This window comes from Cynocephalus volans, chromosome 13 (genome assembly GCF_027409185.1).
Source record: "Cynocephalus volans isolate mCynVol1 chromosome 13, mCynVol1.pri, whole genome shotgun sequence".
NCBI classification, from domain to species: domain Eukaryota; kingdom Metazoa; phylum Chordata; class Mammalia; order Dermoptera; family Cynocephalidae; genus Cynocephalus; species Cynocephalus volans.
In genome coordinates, this window is record NC_084472.1 from 99310930 (window position 1) to 99333328 (window position 22399).

The following is a 22399-nucleotide window of genomic DNA, read 5'->3' on the forward strand; positions in this document are numbered from 1 at the left end:
TGCTCAAATGCAATTGATGATAATCTAATGCTCTTATTTATTAATATTCTGTCCAGCCTTTAAATTGTGGAGGCAGATTTAACTGTAAATCTTACAAAGATGAATTTTTAAAAATTTCAGTCAGACCACAGCATATGGAATGGACACTCAAAATGTAATGATGATGCCTATAAAGATAATTAGAAAATTTTATGTCTTAAAAATGAAGACAGTGTACATTCACAGGAATGGTTTAGAAATGTCCAAAGAACCTAGATTAGAAATGAGAACAGAAGGAATTAATATCAAACCTATCTCACTGGCAATCTCGTTTTGCAGTTAAATTGTCTCAGGACTTATTGAACTATCTCCCATTGGCTTGATAGAAATACTTACCTTCTTGTCAAGGCTGGATGAAATAGGTTAATTAATATTATTGTAAGATTTTAAAGGCCAAATTTTTGTGTAATCATTTCCTCAAGGAGTTAGTAAAACTACATCCCTCCTTAATAAAATAAATGAAACCAGTATTTAGGCTCAACTGAAATGTAAATGTGGCTTAGGAATGACACAGTAATACCATTTGGCATTTCTTAAGTTAGCCTGCTCTTTCTACACTGGATAAAAATAAAGAAAAGAAAGCATCTAAAACAGAACCACCCTATTACAACCCAAATTTGCCCATGAAAGCAGAAATTTTCTGGCCTGCATCTGTGCGTTTTTTCCACTTTCCGTAGCCTCCCACACTATAATGACTTATGCATGGAATTCAGAGACTTTATATTTTCTTTTGAGTGGAAAGTGAATACCAAGATGGAAAATGTGAATGCTGACCATTTTCGAAGATGGCCACAGACATTTGAGGGAACCAAATAGTATCCAGAAAGACATTTGGTCAGGCAGGGGTATCAAAATTCTAGTATATTCCTTAACTTCAGCAGTCTTTATAGGGTGGGAATATTTACCTTTTGGGCATGTGCTTAGTCAGGATAGCTTGAGATTTTTGGTAGAGAGTCAGAGTCATTTTCAATAAACTGAGGTGATCCAAAACCAGTACAGCAGTTAATCTTGTTTATGGCCGAAATCAAAAAGCCAATCCATGTTAGGTGCTGACAGTTCTTATGTGCACTAAAAACTAAAAGTATCTGCTCTTTGAATGGGATTTTTTTTTTTCTACAGTCCAAAAATTTGGTTTCATTGCAGGACAATGTTTGGTTTAGTCTTTTTTATAAGGTTGGGTTTACATTGGTAGAACTTGTTTCCTTTAACTAAGTGTTTAAATAATTCAAAACAAAAGCATGGATACCTGAAATGTGTTTATATTCTGACCTTATCTTACGCATGATTTTCTTGTTTATTAAGTTTTTATGGCCAAATTTTAACAGAAATAAACAGAGAGAATGAGACTCCAAATTTTTAAATAGTAGTCCTAATCGTTTTATCATGCCCAAATCTTATTTTTGGTTCACTTCCTGCATGAGAGTTTAGAGTTTATCCAGACTAGAGAAATATGGTGGGAAGGAATAAAGGTGGAATCTCATAATTCCATTCAGGCAATAAAGTTTGTTGACTATCTGAGACTGGGCCATAGAACCAAGACCTAGTTTGAAGCCAGGCTCGCTTCCTAGATGTATAACTTTGGGCAAGTTATTTAACTTCTCTAAGTCTCAACAATATTAACTTGCTAGCTAGTGGTAGCTGTCATAGGATGCATATACAGATGTATTTATCCTAAGGCAATGTAGATAGTGTGTGTTATGCTTTCTTACCCGTGAATTGTGTGTTAATATGAGCTAAACTGGTTTATTCTGTGTTTCTTAGTCACTCCCTGGAGTAAATACATCCTGGTCATTTGGGATTGGTATTAGCTCTTTCACACACCAATACATTATACATGTGTCTCTGTAGCCCAAGTGGATTTGTTGCAATTCAAACCAAAGAGCAAATACAAAAATAAATCAGGTTACGTAGGCAAGCTAGGACGACAATTTTCTTCCAGAGATTTTTATTGAGTCTTGCAATCCAAATATTTTCTTAATGGAGTTTTAAATGTTTGATATTTATATCTTTATTCATTAATAAACCAATCTAACTGCCTTTAAAAGTATTGCTGATGGTTTTTGACCAAAAATATTAAATGTATAAATTTTCTTCTAATATTAGGCTGCTTCTTAAAGAAATAGCACTATTAAAGCTATTAAATAGAAGTTTTATAAAGTCTCTTACCTCCACTTTCATAGGACAGTTTAAGTGCTCTCTTTTCCAAGATGTATTTTGGCTTTAGAAATGTATTTATAACTGTATATTTTTAAAATTTTTTAATAGGTGGTGAAATGACAAAACTCACTCTCTCCTTTGATCCATGAATTTGAAATAATCTTTCATCAAGTTCCACCTCCCTTAGCCTCATATGGAATGTATCTCTCTGTCTGTTGTTAAACTATGATGACATGTCTGTAGCTATCAGAAAGAGAAGCTGGGAAGAACACGTGACCCGATGGATGGGACAACCTTTTAATTGTGATGATTATAACACAGCATGTCATCATGGACTAGTAGCTGACAGCTTGCAGGCAAGAATGGAAAAAGATGCAACTCTAAATGTGGACCGCAAAGAGAAGTGTGTTTCACTACCAGACTGCTGTCATGGATCAGAGCTGAGAGATTTTCCTGGAAGGCCAATGGGTCACGTTTCAAAGGAGGTGGATGAAAATGACAGCCATGAAGGTGAAGATCAGTTTCTGTCTCTGGAGGCCAGCACAGAAACACTCGTGCATGTTTCTGATGAGGATACAGATTCTGATCTATATCTTACAGATGATAAACAGATTTTAACTACCCAAGGGTGTAAAACATCAAGCCAGCATAGTGTCAAAGGAGCAGGCTCCTTAGTAAATACACTGCCCATCATGGAAAGTAAGCAAGATTCTTATAACTCCTGGGGAGTGGCTGGTAAAGCTGATTTAGCACTGGCAGAAGAAAGTGGGGAGAGAAAAGTTGTTAACACTCTAAATAAAAGCCTGGAGCTTTGTAACAATATGAGCGTAAGTGAAATAAAAGATGCACCCCAAGTAAATTCATTCGATACTTTGAATGTGAAAGACATTGTACCTGAGAAGCAATTGCTTCATACTGCCGTAATTGCTCAGCAACGAAGGAAACCTGACTTCCCTGAAGAGGAACATGAAAGAAACACCTGCAGTGTAGTACAAGATGAGTTCTTGGCTATTGCTTGTACAGACAGAGGACTGCCATTATTAAAAGCAGATTTTGGAAGCTGTGTTCTGCAGCCTCCTTCCTGCCCCAGTGGAATGTTAGCTGAAAATGACCTGGAGAAGAGTGGCTTCTCAGAACATCAAAACAAAAGTCCCCCAGAGATCAATGAAGGAGACCACATGCAGTGTTTACACTTAGAGGAGAGTCTGGCCACGCAGGAACCTGCAAATAACCAAGTCAGACTGCGCAGAAGAAAGGTAAGACACATGCACAGATGATCTGGCTTTTGAAATCTTGTAAATATTCTTGTTTTCATCACTTATTATTTCGCTTGAATTCAAGAGATACGTAGATGTTTCTTTTGCCCTGTAATGCAACTGCATAATTTAAAAACTGTCCACTTGGTGACACCATCAAAATATGTAAAAATTAAAATACCATAATCTATCCATTTTACTAATAATATTTATAATGATGTGTAAATTTTTAGTTTATTTTGAAACTGTTGAAGACAGGATTGATATCACTTTGTTTAGTTGGAATTAAATAGCCACTGGGTACCTCCTAATTATGCAGCTCAGGGCCTTCTGAAGAGTAATCTCTAATTTTGAGAAAGTCATGGTACTTTTTATTTAATATCATTTATTTGGACCTGTTTCCCTTTTCCTTCAAAAAGTGTATCTTATCATAATAAAAGTGGTAGAAATCGCATATTGAAAATAACTCCTTTACATATACAAAGGCAGCAGTACCCCCTCCCACAAAATGTGCTGATGCTATTTTAAATGATATCTTGTCACATCACAGTCTCTGTTTCTTACAATGACTTTTCTTCAACTCTTGACCAAAAAGGGCCAATAACTGGAATTGTTTTTGGTGCCAAGGGCTCTTTGACTAATTCTGGAGATGCCATGATCCTCTAAGAGGTTTCCAAGTGAGAGAAGCAACACTTGGGAGGGTGCTAGATGAGTTACGGTTTAGCTAGTGAACTCATGACCAAACCTTGTCTTATCTTTTGGATTCCTACAAAGTTCTTCCAAAAACTTACTCCTCTATCATCCTGATATAAGTCCAAATACAATTTCTTTTCCTATAAATGCCACATGGCCATCGGCATTGAAGGAACCCTGCAGATTGGACACTTTTGAGCAACAATTAAAACACACCTCCTTGCCCCTCTCTTGATATAATATTAATCTATAATTGCAATTCTCCAAGACACAAAACTAATGTTCTTAGTCCTGTTCAACTGGGGCTGTCTATCTACAACGAGAAAAATATCTTCAGCTCTCTTCGTGGTGAAGAAATCTGGTTTGCTTAAATAGTGGTTCTGTTAACAAACTAGATCAGTAACGTGTCATGAGTTGGTATAAATGAAGTCAAAACTTTACAGCAAAAATCAGTGATCAAGCTACATGCCAACAGAGCATTCTGTGCATCTGGCAAACTCTCCCTTTCTTACAAAGGTTGTATTAGAATGTTAATAATGCCCCGTAAAGTTGTTATGATTGGAGTGTTCAGATAACTTTTTCAGAAATTTCCATATAATCTATCGAAACTGTGGGAGGGAATGCAATAATGACATAGTATTAACTGACCTATGACAGAGCTCCCCTAAAAGAAGACAAATCCTGCCCAACTGCTGACAGAAACATTAAACATTCCAGAAACATGCGCTCACCACTTGGACATTTATATCAATACTAGGAATGCTGGAAAGAATTACTCTTGGACATGACACTATAGCATGGCTGCTTTTTGAGAGCTGTAATTATATCTCATTTACAAGTTTGAACTTAAATTTCTATTTTAAGCATTTCATCATTCTAAAGTGTTGTGGCATTCTCTGGTGGAATATTTACGTTGACTCTACACCCATTTGGGATGCCTTGTAACAAACAGATTAAATGCAAAATTTTAGGTTCAGAATTTACTCTAGAAAAGCATGGTTATGGGAGAATCACCTAGAACTAAAATGTGTAGGAATTTTTGTTATTTTATTTGTCATTGTTATTTTTTGTTACTGAATAAGTATTAAAATACCTTTGAATTGACAATTAGCCATTTTAGAACTTTACCAAAAGAAATAATAAAACACATTTATAAAAAGATGTACAGAGATGTTCATTTTTACATTGCATGTTACTATAAAAAGGGAAACAGCCTAAGTTTCCATCAATAGTATGGAATGCTATGCAGCCACTAAAAGGAGGGTATGAGATCCAAGTGCTCTAAATTTTAAAAATGCTCATGATATCATGCATCTGAAAAAAAACAGTGACAGACCAATCTGTATAACATATCCAAAACATATATGTAAATATAGGCAGGAGAATAAACCTCTCCATATGACTGAGTAAGTATATGCAAAATCCTGGCTAAATAGGCACAAAATTATCAGTAGCAGTCACTTTAAATGAATGAAGTTAAAAGGATAGAAGAAGAGGATTTTCACTTTCTACCCTATATGATTTTTATAAAAGGTGATAGAATTGTGGGTGAAATGCATGCAGTGAATGGAAGAATAAAATAAAATATTAAATATATAAGCTATTAAAAGCATTTTCTGCGTGGCACAAAACAACCCTTTATCTATATCATTGTTATGATTATATTGCTTTTATTAAATAAAAATAAATATTTATAAAGTTTTTCAAAATACCAAGAAGAGGTCCAGAACTACTTGATTCCTAATGTCAGTGCAACTAATTTAAACAAGCTAAGCTTTTTGGAGGGACAGGTGAGCCACATTGTCATATCAGTAGGACATGATACTGGAGGTGATAAATACTGGAAAGAGTTTGCTTTAAATATCTATATCTTGAAAATTGTTTGTCAGCCATGATGATAGCTGTAAGATGAGATCTTGGAAAAGTGAAATAGAATATAAGCTAATATAATTTTGGTTAGAAACCTTTAATCAGCTCATTATCTGGTGTTCACATGAGTGAACCAAATCCTTCATTAAATTTATGAGCCCAGATTTCTTTTGTCAGGATATAATCAGGGTTCTAAGACTTGGAAAATAAATAATAAAATAGGGTTTATAAGAGTGATCCTCAGAATGTACTGAAATAGTGCTCTAGAGATATCATTGTACTTTACATATATATTATAGTCGTGTGCTACATAATGATGCTTCAGTCAACTACGGACTGCAAGTACTATAGCGGTGCCATAAGATTATAATTGTTATACTATATAACTTAGAAGTGTAATGGGCTATAGCATGTAGATTTGTGTGAGTACACTCTATGATATTCACAAAGAGGACATAGACCAAAGACGCATTTCTTAGAATGTATCCCTGACATTAAGCTACCCATGACTCTTAGTCCTTGAAACCTGTAAGTCTTGGCAGGCGTTCATTGTTTTGCATGACTTATTTTTTCTTGTTTTCCAAAGGCATTTCAGATCCAGGATAGCCACGCATATATTTATTAGGAGTCTCAATTAGAGAGGACTGCATTTGTTGTATATGTAAATATTGACCTTTTACGCTAGTAATTCCCCTAAATATCGTGAATTATGTAATGAAATTGAAGCCACCAAAATCAAAGGAAAGCCAAACGGATTGTGAGCAGACATTAGTGATGAGCCGCAAGGTTGTGTGGCACATAACCAGTGCTCGCAGGGCCTGGCTGCGTCCCTGAGGTTGGTTAAAAGCAATTCTGAGACAGATTCTGAAGAAGTCTGGAAGAGAGAGACAGTCTAAGAAGTGGTCTCTTTAAACCAAATGAGATGTGAAGACGGAAAGTATGTAGGGAAAGACTTGAGGTTAGACTTTTTTCTTAAAGAACTAGTGTCTTTGTTCTTGATGGTGGTTTACTAATTAAAGAGTACAAAATTCAGTCTTCTATAAAGACTATTTAAGTATTTCCCAAATTTTTGAAAAACTATTATAATTACATAAATACATGAACATATTTTTATTTGCTCACATAAGACAAGGAATAATCAATATTACCAAGCAAAATAAACTCCAAAAGATATTGCAAAAATCAGCTGAACTTTGAGAAGACACCTAATTGCACATTGCTAATTGCACAGCCTCACATTCCAACAATGAACTAATTTTAAGGTCTTATTTTATCAACCTGTATTAGTTAGGTGATAAATTTGGCTAGGATCACAGAAAGCCAGTGTCTTTGTCTCTCTCTCTCTCTCTCTCTCTCTCTCTCTCTCTCTCTCTCTCTCTCTCTCTCTCTCTCTCTCTCTCACACACACACACACACACACACACACACAATAGGTGGGTATGAACAATCCTGGCCTCACATGTAGGCTTGATGTTTTCAGAACCTCGGGCCCCTTTGGTCTAACTGCTCTGCCCTTTTGAGCCCTCACTGTGTCGTGGGCTGCAGGGGTAGCCCCACTCCTGGGGAGAGGCAGGATGCACAAGGTGTGCACTTGTTTTTATCTGAAACTTCCTGGGCTAGACCTTAGTTGCATGGCCACACCTAGTAATAAGAATGCTGAGAATTGGAGAGTCTGCATTCTGGGAAAGCATGTGCCTGCTAAAAATTTTATTATCAAAGAAGAAAAGGGAAATTTATATTGGGGGATAACTCATAACTTAAACATATTGAGCAATAACACCCTAACGTAACGTAAATATACTCCAAGATATCATGGCATGTCATAAAAGGAACAACCAGGCTGTATATATTCTGTGGTGTTCTGTATAAATATTTGGTGTTTTAATTCACACTATAGAGTACCTTTTCATGTTAAGAAATTATTTTATATTATTGAACTGATGTTGATCAAATATTACACTAGTTCATAGAAAAACTATCTAGGAGCAAAATACTACAGTGTACATACAGTACTTTTAATCTGTGGAAAATATAACACATTAATTAGCTATGACTGATAAAAATCAAATGTTTTCTCCTTACCCTGTTTTAAAATATGTATAAATTTGGTAAAAGCACATCCATGCCTGAAGTGGCCTTCTCTTTCCTTTCTATCGCTGATATGGTAGCCTTGTAGCAAGGGGAGGGTGACATTGACCAATGGGTAACATAAAGAAGAGTAAATTATGCAGAAAATGGAATGGACCAAAGTAGGAGTCTGGTTAGAAGAATATAAAAGTGAAGAAAAAGGAAATAAAAAACAAAACCTGATTAAGCCAGGACACCAAGCTGATGTAGCAAGACATGTTGAATGAAAGCAAGGACTAGTGGAATACTTAGACTTTGTGAATAAGCCTTGTATCAGTTAACAGAGGGTGGAAGGATTGTAGAACAGGGCAAGTCTATGTAGCTCTGCAGATAAATGTATAAGAACAGTATGATTTTATACCAAGTTTACATGGGTTTTAAAGACGCAGGACTGATGAGCAGATTGTATTTCTTCAATCCTATTTTAAGATTTTAAATTTTGTTTCCCTAGATCAAGGTTTAGAGTATGCAATGAAAAGTTGTTACTAAGTGGGTAGTTGGTGTGTAGTCAGACAACATGTTCCTGTGACAGTTTTTTTCCAGCATCTTTTTAGCTGAGTTTGTGCCCCAAGTAAAGCTGGTAGCTTTGTAAGTAGCTCATTTTGAGCTTTGTTAGTTAGGCCACTGAAAACAATCACGTGAATTTCATGACATTTAAACTGACTTTTGCCTTATAAACACCTAGAAAGCCAAAAACATACTTGCAGATATTTGGGGCTCAAATATCTTGCCTCATAACAAATATAAAACCAACTAGAAATGCAGAAACATTTAATTACATGATAAAGGAAAACATTGGGTATAGTGTCTGGTAAAATCAATCAATAATAAATATTGAGGATTTTCAGTATCCTAGGCCCTGTTTTCTGTGCTTAGTACACCATGGCGGGCCACATAGCAGAGTTCATTACAACATGAAGCAATGCAAGTAACAGAGACACAGATCATGAGAGAGAGTAGGATAGGCTAAAATAGGATACCAAAAGAAATATTGGTCAGTTCAAAGAACACGAAAATATAAGACCTTGACAAAATGCGGATTTGTAGCAAGCTGGAAATAGATTCTATTCCAACGTGATGATATGATTATCACCAGCAGAAGTTTAACAAGGAGACAGGGAACATGAACTTGACTCCAGCGATTGCAGAGCAGGTGGAGGTGTCAATCATTGTTATCATTTTACATCAGGCACTCTTATGACTAGAGCCAGACTTCCTGGGCTATATCTTTACCAGGCCAAAGGTGAAGCCCCGAGATGCTCATATTTCAAGATCCTCAAATGTTTTCACTTTTGGGGGGATTTTCCCAATTTCCTTAGCCAAGTTAGTTACTCCATTCTCTCTACACCCTACATAGATGCTTATTCCTAATATAAGTATATATTCCTACCATAATTCTTATGTATAATGTGTAATGAATAACAAATTCATTGAAATTCAATTGATTCCACCATTGCCAACTAAAACGTAAACTCACTGAGGGTAGTTGTGTAATCTTGTGTCTGTAGCATCCACACCAGTGCTTAGAACCTGTTCATAAATGCTTAAAAGAAAGAAAGTGTTTTTTATGGTAAAGGATTTGTTTTCAGAAGATGATACCAGATGTCAAGAGCCCAGTTAGAATGATGCAGAAGAAATTAAGCCATACAACAAAAATTATGGACCAGATATCTCATACTTTACACTGTGATGTCTTCTGCTCTCCCTGCTAGTTCCAGGCTAAAACAGGGCATAAGGGAAGAAGAGAAAGGAACCACGTAAAATCTGGATCTCTGAGGCAACCAGCAAGTTTAACATCATGATTACACTCTGCCACAAAACAAATTCATTGTAACCGATTGGTTAGATAACAATCTGTGAGTAGTAAATCTCATTTAGAATATAATCAGTTGTCTCCAGTGGGCAAGGGTGGGTGTTGAAGAGAAAAATGTTAGATTATCCATTCATATATATTTTATCATTTATTTAATTTTTATGTTTATTATAATATGTATAGTATATTAATACAAAAGTATATGTGTTATAGTTTATCAGTTGGTCACATATGCATGCTTGCTGAGGAGTATGTAGTCAAGCATGTTAGAGGCCACTGATCTAGAATTTCTATACCTTTCCTGGTTAATGTCACTTTGAGAAAGTTGGGGATGGAGGAAGTGGAGATGAGAGGCATAACAGAGTTAGAGACTGAAAGAGAAATTATTGGGGAGACTGAGGGACATTTGTTTAGAGTGTCAAGCAATAGTAAATTTCTTTTTAATTTCTATTATGGAAACTGCATAATGTAGAAAGATTTGCTACCAGATGCCTTTAAGACACACACACACACACACACACACACACACACACACACACAGGTACTTCGAAAAGTTCATGGAAAGATTCATGTTATCTTTCAATTCTATTTTTCTACAAACTTTTTGAAGACCCTTGTATATATACTCTGAATAAGAGCAATCAGATCTGAACATTTCTTGTTCCAGATGTTATTTTAAAAAGTAGTTATGATGTGTGACAGGCCTCTGATCCAATTAGTGACTTGGACCCAAATTGCAAATTTACGTTAGTTATTAACAAGACCATTAATAAGTTTACATTAACCTAACATTAGCTTTTATTGGAGCAAGAATTAATACACTTATATGATGTTATTTTAAATAATGAATGGTTATTTCAGAGCCAATTGCGCATTAGAGGCTATCGTAATGGTGAAACTGATTTAGTTTCTTCCTCGTGGATTGCTGTTGCTATAAACCAAGACGGACTTATTAATCTTTTAATACTAACAAAACCACCAAAGGTTTTGGCTGCCTCCCTTGAAGAAATGCCAGTATCCACAAAAGTTGGGATAACTGGCACAATCTACATAACAGAGCCCTTGCCTCTTTTATCTGGGCACCAAACACAATGATGCCAATAGAATCTGTTCGTTTTCTGGCTCATGTTCTTAGAAATAAGGTGCTTATCCCTTGCTATCAACAAGATCTCTATTCCACACAAAATTTTCTAACTGTAAAGAAAATTATAGTGCTATTTTAGAGATAACCTCATAATTTTCAAAGGAAATATAAGCAAATAGGAAAGTACACTTTTACTCTTTTTTCAGTTCTATTTCTACACTGGCATAGGAATAAAACTAGCGATTAATGAACCTCTTCAATTTTTAGGTTCTATTTTTTGAGCCAGTGAAACTTCAAAAGGTTTTAGTGCTTTTTATGTACATTAAAAATTAACCCAGAGGTTTAAAAATGTTGAAACAGCAGCATTATTTGGTCTAGAAAATGAATGGCTTGGTCTGAGATTGACTTTCTAGCCAAGAGCATAAGCCATAATGAGGGGAAAAAACACAGCCTAAATTGGGGGCTGCTATTCAACCTTTGAGAGGCTCACACATCCCCCTGAAAAATGGAGACAAGTCTCTACCTCACAAGGTTGCTATGAACATTAAAAAAGATGGAAAATATGACCAAACTTCTATATAGTACAGCAACTAGAACAATCCAAATTTTTTAGCCAAAATTTGAGGTGAGGTTATGACATTCAAATTACTGAAGAATTGCAGAATTATTATATCTTTGAATAAGTCAAATTCTGGTGGAACCTATATTCACAGCATATATAGCCAGCCAGTAACAGTAGCTTCTTCAGCTGGAAATTTCTTGAAGGCCAAACAGCCCATGGTAAGCTTCCACAGCTACCTCACTGTAACACTGTATAGAAGGAAGTAATTAAGCCCATGGATGCAGAAACCAAACTGCTTGGGCTTTACTCCTGCTTCCCTCACTTACAGCTTCGTGATCTTGTACGTTATTTAATCTCTCTGTGCCTCAGTTTTTTCATCTGTATAATGGGATTTCTCGCTCTTTTGTTAGAGAGATTGAAAATTAAGATTGAGTTAACATATACAAAGTGATTAAAATAGTGCCTGGTGAATAGTAAACACCATGCGGCTTCAGCTATTCTTAGTAGCAGTAGTAGTTTTATATTTGTTTTACTAAATTGCCCTAGTTATAGACATGAGAGTAAGCTGAATTATCTGGGAATAATTGTGAGTGAAGATTGGCAAACGTTGAGAGGGAATTTAGGAAGTATATCATTTCACATGGACATCTTTGCTATTTAATTTTATCATTATATAGTAGAGACTGGATATGCATTCATTAACTAAATAAATATCTATTAAGTACCTTCTCTTCCCCATGTACTTTACTATGTGTGGTGTAGAATCTGAATAAGAATCATATATTCATTCTAATCCAAAGGAGCTTACACATTAGTAGAGGCAATGTAACACACAACTAACTTTAGCACTAAGTTTAAATTAACCTAAGTAACTATCAGTATTAGAACCTAATGCAATATTAGGTTTTGAACTACAAGTACAGTAATGTCCTGGTTGAACCTAATTCTGGGTAGATAGTATTAAGATCTTTGGAGATAGGGCTAGAAAAGGGTCCCCTTCCAGACGGGGAGGTCAGAGAAGGCTTCTTTCCAGTGGTGCCTGAGCTGAGCTGTGAAGGATGCACGTAGGATTCTGCACTTGTGGGAATGAGGAAACAGGAACTCTCTGTGCCATTTTAACTGTTCTTGGAAATTTCTTTATTTTTTTAAATCCACAGATTTGAATCTTAGGAAGTAAATGAAATAAGAAAACACTTTTTTTGTGTGTGACCGCGCTCAGCCAGTGAGCGCATCAGCCATCCCTATATAGGATCCGAACCCACGGTGGGAGCGTCGCTGTGCTCCCAGCGCCGCACTCTCCCGAGTGCGCCACGGGGTCGGCCCAGAAAACACTTTTAAAAAACTGTTATGTAAACTGACACCTTTAATTACTAAGGTTTTTTTGGCAAACCGTTTCTTGGTGATATGAAAATCCAAGGAGCTTGGTAGCACCTCACATGCTGTGCTTTAGCTTAGGCAAAGTGGCTGTTTTCAAACTTCCATTTTTAGCAAAGGAATTGCTGGACTCACTTTATTAAAAACAAATCTAGATTTTAACATACAAATAAGTCCTGAAAAAGATGCTGACTTTACAGCCATGTAAATTTGCGCCCCAGCTAGTATTTTATTAGTTAGCAGAAAAGTGAATGAAAATCATGGAAATTTGCTTGACTAAAACGTTATCAGGAGATATACTAACAAAATGGTTCAACTACCAAATGCTGGTGATAGGAGGTATTCCTTCCCACTAACTCTCGATACCCTCATTGATACACAAGAATCATGTACGGAATGTTATTAATTAATACTTTTTATAATTATGAGCGATCATAACAAGGTGATTTAACAGCACAACTGACTGGAAGCATGAGAATTAAAAAGCCAAGAGAATAAATAATTCCTTGTTTGTTAAAAATTCAATTCTGATTGTAATGTTTTCTATTTGCTCATGTGTTGGCCTAATGCATAACTGAAGATATTTTTTAGAGTCACTTTAAAGAGGTACCCAAAGGTATTTTAGTTGGAATGTAACCGACAAGAAATATACCACATAAATATCTGATAAAAGGTAAAATTTCAATTGTCATCTTATTTGACGGAAAATGAAGAAATGTTTTAATTGTTAGAACAGAAGATGGGAGCCCACAGGCCCAGTGAGTGATGCGGAGACTTGACGGATGTCAGTTGTTGAGAAAACAGTAGTCAGCCAGTTTGCTATTCAGCGTCTGCTGTGACGGGACAGACTGCGTGAACAGATGAGTGCTGAAGCTCGGTGTGCTGGAGAACAGCCTTACTTTTCAACATTATCACTTAAATTCTCTTTAGATTAAATGTCGATTTATGCCACAAAATGCATTTATGACCTTCTGAATGAGTTAAACTTTTTCTTATGAGATTTATGAAGTCCATAAAGTCCAAGCCTATGGCAGAACTACAAGTATTAATGATAAGGTAAGTTTACTTAACAAACAATTACATATATAAAAATTTACTCTGCAATATCAAGCACAATGTGAGATGTGATATTTGGATTCTTGCAAGAATACAGTCCTTATTGAAACTTGGAGTAGAAAAAGTGACAAAGCCCACAGGAACACCCAGTGGCCACTAACACAGGGACAACATTAGCAAGTCAACTAATTGTGTTCTGCTCCTGTCTTCCCAAAGGGTGTGCAAAAGGAAACTAGAAGCAGGCTCACCTTCATGGTGACATGTTTCTCAGCCCACCCACAAGGCACGGTAGGAGTTATAGTCAACACGCCAACCAGTACCTACATAAAAAAACCAACAGCCGAGCTCTGTGTGCAGGGTACTTATTTCTCACAGTATGTGTTTGCCATTGTGTAGATGGGACTTTAATATCCAATCCATTCCTCGATGACATCCCTTGACTGTCGTCTTCATTTTGTCGTAAGATAAATCACATGAGGTTTAATGTCCAGTCCCATGTTCATTTACCCAGCAAACAAGAAATTGCTCATTTGACCAGGCCATTATAGGCAGCATCCTCCAAAAAAATATGGGATGAAAGATGGAGAATTTGCTTTTCATAGGTTCATGGAATGTTCCAGCTGGAAGAAACTTTCAACATCCTTGCATTTCACTTTAAATGAAATAATGTGTGTGTGTTGACAAGGCCAAACTGTAATTTAGAGCGTTAATAGCGGTCTGTCTTGTTACTGATGCAAAGTCGCTGCCCCACGGAAAAGATGCTGAGTTGCATATTATTATGGAAAAGCTATAATTTAAAAGTAATCAGAAAGAATTGGCCAACATTGAAATGTAACACAAACCTAATATTAAGGTTTTTTTGAATGATGAAAGAAAATGTTTTATCCCTCTATTTTAGACATTTGTCCACTTTGTGTGCAGGGAAAAAAAAAACACAGCTTTGAGAATTTCACTACCATTTCAGGTATATGCTGACAAAAATTAATTTTTTAAAACTGAAAATGGAGTCTAAAATAAAGTTTTTCTCAGCTTTTACTGGTTTCTCATTTTATGATAAAAAGTTGCTGTTTCCTGAAGCATGAATTTTCATTTAATTCAATTATTCTGTAAACTTTCCCTGTGATCAGCATAGACTTTTATCATAAATATTATCTCTGTCCACTTAGAAGTTACAAAGTGCTTTCTCTCAGATGTCCACAATGTTTGGATTGAGGCATGATAAATTTTAAACAAGCTGAAAAGTATTTCAAACAAGTTCTACACTGTGAGCAATCATTAAGGAAGGAAGGGGAGAAAGAAAGCTAGCGAGCAGATTTCAGTATAATCATCATGCAAATTTTTCTTTTAAACACGTTAGTGATCACATAAAGCACTAAATTATTGTACATAGAATTCTTTCTAGACTAGAAACGAGAAGCATGCTAAGTGTGTGTGAGCCTATCTTGGACAACTTAAAACGGAAATAACCCACTTTTGTCATTCAATACCTTATAGTTAATGTAATCCTAAATTTCCAATCCTGACCACTGAGATAATATATTTTCTGATGGAGAATAAATGGGCAATGGTTGTGTTGCTTGTATAAAGACAGTTGATTAGGAAATTTAATTTCTAACTTCCACATAAATCTTTCCATTTTTAAGAGGGCTAGATTTACTCAGCAGATGTCAATAGATAAGTTGCTACATTGACACAGTGATGATGCGTATGATGTGTTACCCAATGATTGTGTCTCTGGGTTCCTTTCTAAAGACAGAAAGCTGTACAGTAGCGAGCTGGAGACCCAGTTATTGCACAAATTGTCACAGTAAAACTTGGTGCACATAAAGTCGTAGGTAGGGGACAACAGGGTGGGGGTGGTATGCAAGAACAAGGAGACTTGCAGGCTCAAAGAAGGAGCATTTTTATGCTACTGTCTGTTCTTAAGCTATCTTGAAGTCATTTAAAACCTATTGTTTGTGATAAGAGAATAAAAAAGAATATTGTGAATAATAAAAATGGCTACACTATGGTTTTTTGTACAGCATGGAGACTTGGGGAAGAAAAATAAACAGACGTATGTTAATAGAACCCAGGAACCCCTGCTATTGAAGGGAGTATAAAGCAGCCACAAGCCATTTTAAAAATACCAAAGAGATACTGCTAGCACACGTAAGGTGAATCATAACCTTGTCTAGGGATTTTTATTGTTCTACATATCCAATCCTGGGGAATTATACTTGACACAGCATTTTCAAGTAATTGTAATCATTTCAACCACTTAATAAATACTCGATTCTGGAAGAATTGTTAGCAAATATTTCCCTCTTGGATGGCTGGTCAGGACACTTTGAGACCCACAGTATTCCCTCTTCTGCAGGTCAGGCATTGTGCACCACCCTGTCAGGGTCAATAGGCACCCAGGAGAGAAGGAGCAGGTGGATTTTCCCAGCACGCACGACTGTTGGCCCCGAGGGACTGCTTCTGTTCAAAGTGACATATTTACCTTCTCCCTCTGCTGCTGCCTTTAGTTCTTTCTGCACAGAATTCCGTTGCCACTCTGATAACACCCTTCTGCATTCCTGAGCTTTTTATGTAAGGATGTTGTGAAACCAAGAGAGCTAAACAAGTGCCTATAATTAAGAGGGAGTTGTAAGCAATTTCCATCATTCAAATGTACAGTCCTATCTTTTCACTTAGGAAGATGTTGAAGCAATGCAAATTAAAGTGTAACTCCAAGAACTAAAGAAATTCAGTCCATCCATAAAAGACTAGCTCAAGAAATTCAAAATGTTTATTAAAAATGGTTGTTTGATTCACATTGTTACACATCTTATTATTACATACCTGTGTGCTAGTCATAGTTATAGAAAGTTCAGCTGAAAAACTTAGAGATTTGGAATCTATCTTTCCTTTAGAAACACTGTAGAAATGCACCTGTGAGTTTAGCTATATTTAACAATTGTTATGAAAAAAAATAATTCTACATCCACAATATCTCTCATACCCAGCCCTTTTATGCCCAATCATCTCTTCCTCAAATTGCTGCAACACCATCTTAACAGGTCCTTTGACCTCTTGTCTTAACCCTTTCCAATCCATTCACCACTCTGCAGCCCAAATTATCTTTACACAATGCAAGTCTGTCCCTCTACTTTCCAGTGCTTCAAAATTAGAATTTGCAAGACATGGTTTTCAGGGACAGTCACAATCCTGGCCCTGTTTACCTACATAGTCTCATCTTGAGCTTCTCTTCATCTCACACTTAACAGCCACATTTAACTGTAAATTCTTTGAATATGGGGACCATCATAGTTGTAAGTTAGTCACCATTCTCTCCTTACTGGCCTGTGTCCACCTAGCACATAGTGGGCACTTACTAAATCTCTGTAGCATTCATGGTGAGTGAACACAGGTACGGCCCTTAAAGCATCACCTTAGTGCTCAGTGACAGTTAATTCTACTCTTTTTACTATCTTCTGTTCCAGTGAAATCACCTAATCACCTTAGACTGTATTACTCATCTTTAGTTCTACCTGCTGTCTCTTAGGAAATGGTAATAAACAAATACCTGTCAACTATAGTCAATAACATGAGGACATTTCTATATAACATGTGCCTTATATTGCCTGAAAGATAGCATGATTTCCCTAGCTATACAGTAATTGTAGTATGTCAAGAATCCTGAATCAGTTCTAAGCTTTAAATTACTTCACTGCTTAACCTGAAAAAAGACTCCCAGTCAGATAGCATTGGTTTACTTACCAAGTACCTTTTCTTTTTTCCTTTTGTATAAGTGATATATGCATAAGGCTAAAAAAAAAGTATAACATGAAAACTTAAATTTTCTTGGTGACTAGTCCCATTCTTGATACTTTCTTTCTCCTTGGAGTTTAAAAATCAAAAGAATCAAAATTTATCAAAGAATCACTTTGTTTCCTTTGAGTGCAACCTAATGTTTCCTAAAGTCTTTCAATCTGAAAAGTCATGACTTTGATCAGCTAGGAAATATTTCTTTCAATATTTTATGAATATTGCCACCTCCCATTTTTTCTGTTGTTTCTGCCCAAAATTCTTATTATATGTTTTTAATAACCCGTGTCTATGTCTCTTAACTCCCATATATCATTTGATATTTCTTTGTCTTTTTGCTTTACTTATTGTGAGATTTCCTGGACTCACTGATCTTGTTATTCACTCTCCATTAAATTGTTTATTATTGCAGTCATATTTTTAACTTCCATAAGCTCTCTCTCATCTTCATTTAATCTAGTCAACAAACAGATTTTGAGCACTTATATATATGAAGCGCTCTTCTGGATATGAGGGATACAAGGTAACATCTTTGCTCCAAAGGACTTACTTTCTGGTGGAGAGAAGCCAAAAATAAACCAACAAATGCATAGTAAACCACCTAAGGAGAGGAATGAGCAAATGAAAGAATGGGACCAAAGAGGAGGATCCTAGAAGCCTGGGAAGAAGCTGTTTCTGAAAGGAAAGAGAGGTCAAATATTGCAAATGCTATGGGAAGACCCAAGTCGATCAAGAAGAAAAGTGGGATTTAACAATATGAAGCCCGTTGGTCAGCTTGTGCAGAGCGGCGTGGGTGGAAACAGATGCTTGTTTCCGTGGGTTCAAGAGCAAAAGGGAGGACAGGAATTCAAGAAGGTGAGCGATTAACTAGTGAGTCAAGGAGTTAATTATTGAATAACTATCTAACGTTTGCTGTCAATGATAACAAAGAGGGTGGAAGCCAGAGGAATATGTAGAGTTTTGTTTGTTTTTAGTTATGAATGGGAAATATTTGGACATCATGTTTGGAAGCTGATAGAAATGATCCAAGAGAGGAAATACTGGTATATGAGAAGAGCTTTAGGAGTGATGTCCTTGAACTGATGAGAGGGGAGGGGATCCAGTGCCCAGGGGAGGGGAGAGCTCACACCTGGACCTGTGCGGGGGAAGGTGAAGAAGCAGAGTCTGTTCTCTGCATGCTCCTCACTAGTGCCGTGTGCATGTTGAGTAGATGCAACACTCTCTCCCATCTCTCTGAGAATACGAGTTACGGGATTCTTTTAGAAGTGTTTAATGTGTTGTTGGTGTTACCTGAATTACTTCTTTCTGTGCAGCAGTCTGTTTGGTTGGCCTTTCCTGGTTATGACAAAGGAGTATCAGTTCGAATAGATGATTGATGTAGGATCTCTGTGATTTGTGTAGGAATGTGTCGTTACCGTGTCTCCACTTCTCGTTTCACTCTCCACATCCTCATCTCAGCACGTGGAGGTGCAACACTAAGCTCTCTATCTCTCTAGATCAGTATTTTCTTTTATTCCAGCCCATTCTGCTCAGTATAACCAGATTTAATCTTCCTAAAGAAACACCATTTCTCTTCATATAACCCATCTCTTGGTTTGGGTCAGTTGAAGAGTCCTCTATGTTTAGTCTTTGTTAAAATTTTAAGCCTTACTCTCACTACTGTAACAAAGACTTTTGGACCTGCACTATAAATCCATGTCCTCTGGCCTCCCACGGGATCTTAGGGTCTCCTACTAGTCACTCTGTACACCCACTGCACACCCCAACATTTACCATCTAACTCTTGCTACCTACTCCATTTTCTTTAAGTTCCCAAAAGTACATCATTTAGCCTCTCTCCCTGAAGAAGATGTCTGCCCTGAGGAAAGAAGTAAAATTAATGAGGGTTAATAATTTCTTTTCATCTTTTTTGAGGATGAACCTGAGGCTCTGAGTTGGTGGTACTATACATTCATCAAGGGCAGACTATGTGTTTTTCCTGCATAGTCTCAGGGACTTATATGGCATAGTGAGAAATAGGGAGTTGTCTAGGGGATGGTTGGGTCGATGGATGGATTAATGAATTGACTGATCAATGAGCCAATGGATGGATGAATAAGTGAGTCCATATTTCCTCAGCTGCAATTGACCACAGAACTGTCTCCATTTTCAGTAAGATTGAGGTAGGAAAAAGCACAACTTTCCTTGCTGTATGACTGGAAAAAGAGAAAAAGATTCATTCAATATGCTGTCTTCTTGTGTCCTTGACTCTGATGTTTAAATCATCCTTGATTTCACATACAGGAAGGAGTGTATCCTATAATAAAAGTATAATTGTTTGCATAAATGTATTTTTTAAAAATCATTCAATCATTATGCATTCATTCACCATTTTTAAAAACCATCTAACATTTGGGAATCATGTTAATTGCTGGATATTCAAAAATAAATAACTTACTGTAATTCTCCTCAAGAAAACAAACTTGTAGGAAAACCATTAATAAATCTAACATGTTATGGTGTATGCTCCATTAGTACACTGATTATTCATCTTGTCTGGACCAGTCTGGTTTATGCCTGTTGTCCCCACGTCCTGCCTGATTAGCTCCCCATATCACTCTTTCAAGTGTCCCATTTAAGTGATAAATTACATTGTTGACTTATCTATTACCTATACTAAAAAGAATCGTGCTGTGGATGTGAATGGAAAAAGGAAAATATGTCTTGACACCTCTACTAAATTTAAACTTCCCTAAGGCTATAAAAATCTGTTGGAATTATATTCGCTTATGTTTTCAATTTTCCTAATATTTCGAAAACCTCGATCAAAATTTTTTGGATAGAGATTAAACTTTGGATAATTGATATAGTGCTTTAAAACATCATGAAAAGTAAAGCTGTTACAGCTGAATGTTCACAGAAAGCCATGGAAGAGCTAATATTCACCAAGCAATAAATAATAGTAACTAGGGTTCTGAAGCAATATTAAAAGAACTTTTTATTTATTCCATTTAAATTTCAAGAAGTGTAAAATGTTTCTTTGCCTTTTAATAGACATATTTCCCCCCCATAAAAGAATGCCTATGGCTTCTTTTTTCTTCAAGAGACAATCTACTCACTTTTCATATTTCCTAGGAAATGGTAAACTGATTATCTTGCAGAAGTTTAGCACCACCTGTTCAGAACTCAGTGAAGAACTGGTCATAAGATAATGACCCAAACATGTGGGAACTACACAAAATAACAGATTAAAGGGAATGACCGGAGTTTAGGTTCATTCTCTTTTCAGAGTTTGCATAATTTCACTAATTTCTAGTTAGTTTTCTAAGTCAACATCATAAGTTCACGCCTTCATGACACGTACCCCACACGTGTCAATCACTGAGGCTTTACTTTTAACCTCATATACCTCAGTCCATAGTAGCATGTTCTTCTAAAGATCTGAGTAACAGCCTCGGGGTGTATATTTCTCCCAATTTACCTCACAGCTGAAAAACACCAAGGAGTCTCTTCATCTCTGGAAGAGATTCTGTGGTTACAATTATGTCTTTCATATCATTGTGAAACTACTACTGTTTATAATCTTTATTTTCTATGGTTGCTACTCGTAATCGGGCCTTTTATTCACTTTCTTTAATTCACCAAGTAAGACCTAAAATCTCCACAGCTTCTGGGCACATTCTAAGAATAACAGGAAATTCATTTCTTTAACCGCTATGTTTAGCTGAAAGAAAAAGATGGCCTTTTGCTGGGCCCTCAAAATCAGAAGACTAAAATCCTTTTGAAACAAAGTTGAAAATTAAGATTTTTCTCTAAAGATTTTCAGACACTAGCTTTAATTATTAAGATATCTGTATTACATCGTAGGATATACCTTCTCAAAAAGGCTGTTTTAACAACATTCAACCCCAATATGCAACACGTTTAAAGCAAGAAAGGAAATCCAGCCACAATTATTTAGGAATTTATTACTATTTAAAACTGAAATTACAGTTTGATCTCTTTTGTCTATAAAAATTTACATTTTAATTATATCACTATCAAGATATGTTCTCATTTAATTGTTAATACCAACTCTTTGATTTGTATAAAATTATAGGAAATTTAGTGGCCAAATAAAAGTACAAAATAATTTAGGGAATTAATCTCTATCTTAGTCTGTTCACATTGCTGTGACAAAATACTACAGACTGGGTAGCTTATAAACAAAAGAAAATTATTTCTCACAGTTCTGGAAGCTGGGAATTCCAAGATCAAGGGTCAGCAGATTCTGCGTATGGTGAGGGCTTGTTTCCTGGTTCACAGACAGCACTGTCTCACTGTGTCCTCACGTGGTGGAAGTGGTGAGGGGTCTCTCTTGGGCCTTTTTTTTAAGGCATTAATCCCTTACATGAGGGCTTTGCCTTCATGACCTAATCACCTCCCAAAGGCCCCACCTCCTAAAATATTGCATTGGGGATTAGGTTTTAACACATTTGCAGACCAAAATCAATCTCAGAGATCCTTTATTCTCAATAACTCTGTTGGCAAGATTTTATATACATAAGAGCAGTGGCGCTGAACCTGTCACTCTTTCTTACGTTATAATTCAGGAACAC

The 22399-nt window shown here is 36.3% G+C and overlaps 1 protein-coding gene across 1 annotated transcript in view; it reads left to right on the forward strand.

Annotated features, from left to right (window-relative positions):
* The first annotated feature begins 2429 nt into the window (after window positions 1-2429).
* Window positions 2430-22399, forward strand: part of DLC1 (DLC1 Rho GTPase activating protein) — a 356326-nt gene continuing 336356 nt past the window's right edge. Inside the window, exon 1 of the mRNA XM_063076558.1 lies at window positions 2430-3452. Coding sequence (XP_062932628.1) covers window positions 2430-3452 — 1023 coding nt within the window. The remainder of the gene's footprint in view (window positions 3453-22399) is intronic.